Here is a 9403-nt window from a genome sequence, read left to right on the forward strand (position 1 = left end):
ATAACTCTTGACATTGCAGAAGCAAGTCCCAAGAATGTGCCTGTAGAAAAAAAAAATTGGGATGGCAACAGAATTCATTTCAGAAGAGTCTTTTGAGGCAAGACTTCTTGCAGCCTTCCAGTAACTCACCAACAGAAATACACTTTTGTTATCAAAGATCTCTCTGCATTACAGTTTGTGACGTGCCAGTTTCACACATTTTCTAACCCAAGACCAGCTTCTCGATGTACCACTCGAACACAAAAGAATGGATTTAGTCTATGCTGCCTGAACTGTACTTTCCTCGGTCAGAAGGTAATATGGTTCGTTCCGGAAAGCATCATTTTTAAGTAACAACCTTCCACACAGGGGCCAAACATTACGTTAACCAGCCCAGGAGATACTCATGCTATTTCATACATGACGATAACAGGGAAGATACTTGCTATATTCAATTTCTAAAGCGAGCCTCCTTTGGCAAAAGAAAATGCTATTTATTTATTTATTTTGATTTTTTTTTTTTTTTAAACAATGCTGTGGGTTGCTGTTTTCAAAGGCCTCTCTGTCTTCTCTGATGAAGACATCTCTCATGTAATTATGGAAGCTGCAGCTGTTTCCACTGACAAGCTCTCAAAGTCCTGGGCTCACTAACCTGTGACAGCCATAATATCCAATTGCAGGTGACGGAATATTCTAGTTCTGCTCATTTCCTTTGAGGCCCAGAAAAGCTCATGACAACAGGAGTACCATGAAAGGACCCATAATATTACCTTTATTTTCAGCTTCTTCTAAGTCCTTCTCGTTTGCCAAGAGAATTTCTTCTCTCTGATCAGGTAATAAATCAGCAAGACAATAATCAATCTCCGCTCTCTGAAAGAGAAAAGTTTCTGAACTGCATCCTTATATGAAGTCCATGGTGTCTGACATCTGGCTCACTTCAGCTCATTTCTACTGACACACCTTCTCACTGTCTTGACTCCCTGAATGCTTGGAGCCAGCTGATTTTTTCCAGGACCCATTTGTGTTATAAACCTGTATTTTAAGACTTGCCACATGTTCCCAACCTTAAAGAGTGAGCACATACTGTTCTCTCACCTGCTCAGGCTGCAGCGCTGCCAGGGTCCTGCCACCAGCTCGAGACCTTTCACCCTGCTGCTCTGCTGGAGGGCCTGCCAAAACAAACAAACAAACAAACAAAACACAACCACAAGACATGCAGACAGAGGTTACAGCCCACGTGGCAGGAAACGAATGCTAACCTTTCATCTTCCAACTCCTTACTCAAAGCAGGAAAACAGGTACGGTCCTAATAGACATATCAAAGAAATTCACTGTATGCCAGAACAGGAAAATCTGTATCAGATACCAAAATGCTGCCACGGTCCCCGAGCACAGCCCTTTTCAAGGCATCACGGAGATTCAGCAAGATCATCCAGGTCACAGGGGACGAACAAGCTTGTATCAAAGCTGTATACAGCTTGTATCAAAAAGACTTGACAAAGAGCAAAAGAATACAAGGACGGCTAAATCTCAGGGCGTAGGAGAAAACTGAAAACAGGGAGGCATCCTTTGAAAAAGTTTAATTAGACAACTAACGAAAAGAGAAAAGATTGCAAAACAACATGGGAATGTACAAACAGTACTGGAAGCCAAAAGCGGCCTGAGTAACAGCTTGCAGAATAGCTGCTCTCTCCACGCCCCTCCCTGTGCACACTGAAGGGTTCCTACGGAAGAAAGGTTTTCTTCTTGGCATGGATATCAAAGAACCTGTCTCAAACTGAAATGATACAGAACAAGTTTTGAAACAGAAGCAGAAGTAACAAGTCAAAAGGCTCACGCAGCATTTCACTAAGGAGTTCTCAAGTAGCTCACGGATAAGCTACGTTTTCATTTTTAACTCTCTTGAAATTGTCTGTAGGACAGATGACTTGAAATGTGACTAATACGCCTGGACTTCTATTTCAGAAGCGTCCTACAGAAATTGCCAGAGCAGGAATTCCCACGTTAAGGAAAATAACAGGAGGTAAGAAAAGAACTAGCGGACACTTGATTAAGAAGACTTAATTAAGGAGTGTTAAAACAGCTTTTTAAAGCGAGGTCATACTTTATAAAGTAGAGTGTATTTTCGTGTTCTTTGAAAAAAAGTGACACACGCGAGGAGATAAGAGTTCATTTTAAAAAGTTACCTGAATATTTAAAGTGTGTTTTGGAAGACAGAAGACAAAAGAAAGAATGGGAGTAACCACGTTCCATGGTAGAGGAAGGGTCGCAATAAGATTTCACCTTTACTTTTGCTGTTCACCATATTTGTAATTGTCTGAGACGTGGGGTTACAAGATGAAAAGCTTTATAGCTGATACAAATTTATTGCAGCAGGACAAAGTGAAAAGCGCTGATATCGCACTTTTTCCTAGAAAGGAACTTCTCGGAAAAGGAGCTAAGTTTCCTGGTGGACACCAACTTGAACACGAAACAGCAATGTGCCTTTGCTGCAAAGGCAGCTGAGGGTATCCTGGGTGGCATTAGGCAAAGTATTGCCAGCAGGTCAAGAAAGGCGATCCTCCCCCTCTGCTCAGGAACAGTGAGGCTGCACCTGGAGTGCTGGGCCTGGGCCTCCCAGTACAAGAGAGACCTGGACACACTGCAAAGAGTCCAACGGAGGGCCACGAGGATGGTAAGGGACTGAAGCACCTTTCCTATGAGGACAGGCTGGGAGAGCTGGGACTGTTCGGCCTGGAGAAGAGGAGGCTTGGAGGGGATCTCATCGATGTCTGTAAACACACGAAGGGAGGGTGGAAAGAAGACAAAGCCAGACTTTTCTAACTGGTACCCAAGGAACAAAAAAGGAGGCAACAGACACAGGCCGAAACATAGGATGTTCCCCTCCTGTGGTTTCCTGAACATCAGTAAATACTTTTTCGCTGTGAGGGTGACTGAGCACTAGCATAGGCTGCCCAGGGAGGTCGTGGAGTCACAGTCTTCGTGACGTTTCAAACCCTGTTTGGACATGGTCCTGGAAAACCAGATCTGGGTGGCTCTGCTTGAGCAGGGGTGTTGGACCAGGTGACCTCTGGAGGTCCTTCCGACCTCAACCAGCCTGTGATTCCTTTGCAGCCGCTATGCAACAAAATAGCAAGTACAATTCAAAGCAGATAAACGTGAAGCGATGCAGAGGCAAAAGGGGAAATCAGGCCTTGGTACTGCACATTCTATATGCACATATATATAGTATATATATATACCATATATATAGGTACATTCTATATGCACGCTTTCACCCTGAAATCTTCAATAATAGATGATAACCTCTAAGACTAAAAGCAATACAAATTCTACCTAGTTCTTTGAATGCAAGACTGATGCAGCAAGTCATCAGCTGGAAGGAACCCGAGCAGAGGATTCAAGATGTTCTATTCCAACATTAAAAATTACCTTTCAAAAGCCGTTTGTCAAGCAGAGCATAGTTTCCCATTTGTTGAACAGGTAGGCCTAGCCAAGTTTCAACCCTAAACTTTCAGGAAGTCTCTACAGCTCCCAATGTACATGTTACTTCCGTACTCACCTGCAGGTTTTACCTCTGAAAAAAAAGTTCCAACTTTCTTCCCTTCCACAACATCTGTGATGACATGACCCGAGATCTTTGGGTGGGTTCCACTTGCAATCACTGCAGAGGTGCCTCCTTGGAGGGCCCACAGAGCTGCTTTCACCTACGATGAAGGATAGAGCCAGTTCCCGAAAATGCACTTGTTATTTGAATCCCCATGCTCAACAGGAATTCTTGCTCCACTTTGATCACTTACGTTGGAAAAGACCCTTCAGACCATCGAGTCCAACCATCGTCCTAATGCTACCACTAAACCATATCCCTAAGTGCTATGTCCACATGTCTTTTAAATATTTTTAAGGATGGGGACTCTACCACTTCCTCGGGCAGCCTGTTCTAACGTCTAACCACCCCTTCCATGAAGAAATGCTTCCTGATAGCCAACCTAAACCTCCCCTGGCACAACTTGAGGCCATTCCCTCACACACTATCACTTGTCACTTGACAAAAGAGACCGACACCTTGCTACAACCTCCTTTCAGTAGCTGTAGAGATCAATGTGGCCTCCCCACTGCCTTCTTCTCTCCAGACTTAAATCCCAGCTCCCTTAGCTGTTCCTCACGTTGTTTTCTAGTTTCTTTGCCAGATTTGCTGCTCTTCTCCGAGTGTATTCCCAGAAACTCAGTACCTTTATTGCAGTGAGATGTACTGGGTCTGGCTGGGATGGAGTTAACTTTCCCTGCAGCAGCCCATACAGTGCTGTGCTCTGCGCTTGTAGCTAGAACAGCACTGGTATCGCACCAGCGTCGTGTCTGCTGCTGAGCAATACCGGCACAGCATCAGGACTCCCTCTAACACCTCCCAGAGCTAGCAAGTTGGGGGCGGGCAAAAGGCGAGGAAGGAACATCACCAGGGCAGCTGACCTAAACCAACCAAAGGGATAGTCCATACCCTATGATGTCACACTCAGCAATAAAAGGTGGAAAAAAGTAAAAGAAGGGAGGGGTGGGCTCTCGTGAAAACGTCTGTGTGTTGAGGCCCTGCTTCAACGACGTGGTCAAGCATCGCTCGTTTGTGGGAAGTAGAGAGTAATTTCTCTCCTCTGCACTTTCACACAGCCTTTGCCTGTTGTTTTTATTTTTTTCCCTTTAGTCAGACTAATTTATTAATAATAATTTTTCCTTAATTTTTTTTTTCCTTTAGTTAAATTATCCTTATCTCAACCCGTGAGTTGTTTCTTTCTTTCTCTTCTTCCCCCTCCTCTTCCAAGGAGGGGGAGCGAGAGAGCGGTTGTGGTGGAGTTCAGCTGTCTAGCAAGGTAAAACCATCACAGGAGGGGACCAAAACCGAGCGCAGTGCTCAAGGTGCGGTCTCACCAGTGCCAAGCACAGACGGACCATCGCTTCCGTTGTACTGCCGGCCACGCTATTTCTGATACAAGCCAGGATGTTATTGGCCATCTTGGCCTCCTGGGCATACCGCTGCCTCCTGTTCAACGAGCTGTTGACCAGCACAACACCCCCAAGTCCTTTTCTGCCAGGCAACTTTCTAGAACGCTGCTTGTGACCAGCTGACAACTGGATTGAACTCCAAAGACCTTCTGAGCCCAGACATACAACCACCAGTGCTGGTGAAGAGAGCTGTTCCTCCCTAGGGGTAGGGCTTGGCATTTCCCTCTACTGAACTTCAAAAGGTTCCTGCCTGCCCCTATCTGCAGCCTGTCAAGGTTCCTCTGAATGGCAACACAATTATCTGCTCTATCGGCCACTCCTCTCAATCTTGTATTATCAAGTCCCCTTTCCACATCTCCCTTTCCCTCTCAGTAAGAGAATAAGTGTTCTACATTTCTACCTTGGCTTCCATTCCTCCCATTCCCACCTGGGATTTGGTTCCAAATGTCACAGATTGTTGGTCTCCTGGGTAGGATGTGTCAGTGAGCTTTGCATCATCGGATCCTGGAGGGCTGTCAAAGAGTCCTGAAATGAATAACAAAAAACTGTTAATGTTACATATCTTCTGTTCCAAAGCTCACCAGGGAAAAATAACTAAAGCCTTTGAGGCTAAAAACCTGTATTCCACTTTACAGGATTCAAAACTCCCACAGAACCCTCCTTTTGTGGAACTGAAAGGATGAAACACTAACATGCAGGCTCAAGATGTGTCACTTCACCGGAATTGTAGCTAGTGTGAGGAAACAGAATATCCACATGCTGAATAGTATCACGTAAGCTGGGAAGTACCCACATTTCAGTGAGGTTAGAGAGAAAACCAGAAAGAAGTTTACAGCTTTTATATGGTTCAGAATCAGGGCTGACACACAAGAGTGCACAACTGAACAAAGGACAGTCCTCTTCACCTAAAATCTCAGATGATATTCCCGAATGCTGTGTTGTACACTGATAAACCGGGCAACTTAGAAATATGTATAAAGGCTAACTATTGAGTTCTGCAAAGAAAGGACACAAGACTATAGACACACACTTATTCATTTTAAATAAATGTTGTACTTTTATTTAACTATGTTCTGAGTTGAGTGATACTTCTGTTTACCTAACATGTAAACCCTAAACTCTACCGCCAAACTTCCCAGAGGTTCTATGCGAACAAACACGTCTGGCTATTACCCATCATTTCAGAGAGCAGTCCCAGGCACACCCTACAGCCTAAAAGCTGGGTGGTTGAATGAACTAACCGCAGCTCTGAGTAGTTGCAGTAGGCCCTCTGTGCTAGATACCTGTGCCCGAACAAGCTTTCTTTCCGCTCACAGAGGAGAAGAGCTGGTGTCCTACAAAAAGTCTCACGCCTACCACTTTGGAGTGTTCTCAGTCAGCTTGTCTGTACTTCAACTTCCCTTTGAAGGAAGTAGAAAAGTACATAAAAACCTCCTTCCGGTAGCTCGGCACTGACCCGCAAGCCAGCACCAGCAGCAGGGTTCTGTCACACTTCAGCCCGGAGAAGAGAAGGCTCTGGGGAGACCTCATTACTGCCTTTAAACACGTATAGTGGACTCACAGAAAAGACAGGCAAGGACTTTTTACCAGAGCCTGCAGCGACAGGGCAAGGCAACAGCTGTAAACCGAAAGAGGACGTATTTAGATTGAACAAAAGGAAGAAATTCTTCACGATGAGGGTAGTAAGACACTGGAACGGGCTGCCCAGAGAAACTGCGGAGGCCCCGTTACCGGAGGTGCTCAAAGCTGCGGTAGCTGGGGCTGTGAGCAACCTGACCTAGTGCAAGACGCCGCTGGTCGAGGCGGGGGGATGGACTAGAGGATCTCTAAGTGTCCCTTCCAACCCAAACCACTCTACAATTCCACGAAAGGAATTGCCTCCCAAGTCGTTCTTGACTGACCACAGCTAGCGTCCCGGAAAGCCCTGCAAGCACTTGTTCATTATTTCTAGGATAATTCTTAAAGCTGAAGCGGGACAAAGTTTTGTCCACAAAGGCCTTTGGGGAGACTTCTGAAAGGAAAACCAGGCCAAACCAAAAAACCAGGAACAGCAAGCAGCGTGTACGTCGGTTTTGCTAACAGAGTAACACTAACGTACTAGAAATTTCCACGTTCTTTGCCCTCTACCTTGTCGTCAAAGTCATCAAAGTGTCACCCAATTCTGTCAGTGTTCACCATCAGCTTTTTTTTTTTTTTTTTAAATTTTCACATGGACTTCTGAGGAAAACATTTCGAGTCCCCATCATCGAGGGAGAAGAGGAGAGGAAAAAAAAAGAAAAAAGAGGAGGGTGGGGAAGAAGCACAGCCATTCCTTTCCTCAGTAATGTGAGCAAAAAGCTCAGGCGCTCAGCAACAACAGAATCATAGAATATCCTGAGTTGGAAGGGACCACCGAGGATCATCGTTAAGGATCACCGAGTCAAACAACGCGCTTTGAAAGACAAAACACAGAAGAAACTGCACGTTATTTAATCTCAGCTATAGAGTCACGTGTATTTGTACCCGCTCATTTATTCACCTGCCAGTTTATTGTGCTACAGACGTTACAGAACATACAAACTGCAAGGTTACTACTACCTTTTGTAACCGATGCGATCTTTGGTAGGACTAGCTGTCTAAGAGAGCCACCAAAATCCCCTTCACGCCTGGATTTCACCCGGAGGTCGCTGCGACTTACCCGGACAGCTGGGACAGACGGGCTGCTCTTTCTCCTGGGAAACCTGCGACTGCAGCACGCCAGCTGCAGCTTTCCTCCCTTCAGCTGCCGCGCCACCTTCGCTCGGCGACAAACCCCGCGGGGGTCCCAGCGGCGGGGAGCTGCTTCTGCCCTGGTGAGCCGCAGGGAAAGGAGAGAGCCGGCCGTCAGCACGCGGGGGGAGGAAAATCTCCGAGGCGCAGCCCGACGATCGAGCGCAGCGAGGACCCGCGCCCGGCCGCCGCAGCCCCCACCCCTCCCGGCCCGACGCTCCGGGGAAGCGCCCCCGAAGGCTCTCGCTCGCCTCACCGCCGGCAGCCGCGCTCGCAGCCAGCGGCAACCTGCGCCTCCCGGCGCGCACGGCCCGGCCCCGGCCCCGGCTCGGGGAAAGACCGGCCGCGCACCACAGAACTACAGCTCCCAGCATGCCGCGGGACGGAGCAGTCCATCCAACCCACAGGCGAGTCGGCCACGCGCACGCAACCGCCCCCCCCCCCCCCCCCGCCGCCCTCCCTGCGCCCGCCCGCCCCCCCCGCGCCGCTTCGCCCCTCTCTCCCCCAGCCCTCCGAAGCCCCGCGCAGTGCAGACCCCGCCGCACGCCCGGTCCGGTCCGGTCCGGTGCGGCGCCGCCCCCGCCCCGCACAAGGGCCGTTTCCGCAGAAGCCGCCGAGCGCGTGGCGCCCCATCCGCCCGCCGCCTCACCCGCTCCCGTCCCGTCCTGGCCCGTCCCGGCACCGACCACCAACCTCGTTGCGGCACCGCGCCTCGGCCGCCCGGCCCGGCCCGACAGCTTCCGCCCTCAGTGCCAACACGCCCTGTACGGCACCTCCGCCCTGGGTTCCTCCGAGCCAATCACGGAGCGTTTCCGCCTTGAGTGAAGGCACGCCGTGACGCCACTTCCGCCCCGGGTTTCTCCAGGCAATCACGGAGTGCCTCCGCCTTCACAGAAGGCTCGCCGAGACGTCACTTCCGCCCTCAGTTCCCAGCCAATGACGAAGTAATTCTGCCCTCAGGGAAGTCTCGCCCCAACGGCACATCCGCCCTCATGGTCCAGCCAATCACGGAGCCGCTTTGGCCCTCAGTGAAGGCACGCCCTAACGTCACTTCTGCCCTCGGTTTCCTGCCATTCACATAGCCGCTTCTGCCGTCAGTGGCTGCCGTGTAGACCTGGCAGCCGCCCCAAAACAAAAAACAAGAAAAAAAGAAGAGGTAGAACTGGTGGCCGCCTGAAAGAAAGAAAAAAAAAAACACGGGTAGACCTGGCAGGCGCCCGCGGTCCAAAAATGCCAAAAGGCCATAAATGCTTAGAAGTATGCATTTATCATACTACATAGCATCTGCCCTGTAATCCTGCAAAAATCATAAGGGACCTAGAACCACAAAGCAAACACACAAAGTAACTTGTGTTTACTATCCACAAACGTGGATAACGTGTGTTATCCTATCCACAAACATGCTATAACAATTACTCACCTGAAGAGGAGCTGCATGCAATAAATGCACCTACTACTATACAGATTGCTTTACTCTAACAGATCCTACTAGTTGTTACCTCCAAAAGAAGCATGTACTGGCCTCTACTTGGAAACACGTCAGGCCATAGACTCTGACCCACCTAAAGGACCCTGCAACTGACTGAAGGAAAAACAAAGCATTTACCCTAAAGTGCAGCCCAGGCAGAATGAGCTCTCTGATGGGATGCCTGTGACTCAATTACCATTAGGCCCTGCCTGG

General features: G+C 48.6%; 1 protein-coding gene across 1 annotated transcript; it reads right to left on the reverse strand.

Moving 5' to 3' along the window:
* Window positions 1–472: 472 nt before the first annotated feature.
* On the reverse strand, window positions 473–9159 carry LOC308187750 (delta-1-pyrroline-5-carboxylate synthase-like; the record flags this gene model as incomplete). Its single annotated transcript, XM_080575990.1, has 8 exons — window positions 473–631; window positions 750–849; window positions 1075–1148; window positions 3542–3686; window positions 5402–5499; window positions 7652–7802; window positions 8416–8608; window positions 9143–9159. The coding sequence occupies 8 exons, from the start codon at window positions 9157–9159 to the stop codon at window positions 627–629; spliced, it is 783 nt and encodes a 260-aa protein (XP_080432116.1). The 3' UTR covers window positions 473–626.
* Between the last annotated feature and the right edge of the window lie 244 nt (window positions 9160–9403).

This window comes from Anser brachyrhynchus, assembly GCF_964034855.1.
Source record: "Anser brachyrhynchus genome assembly, chromosome: 1".
Lineage (NCBI taxonomy): Eukaryota > Metazoa > Chordata > Aves > Anseriformes > Anatidae > Anser > Anser brachyrhynchus.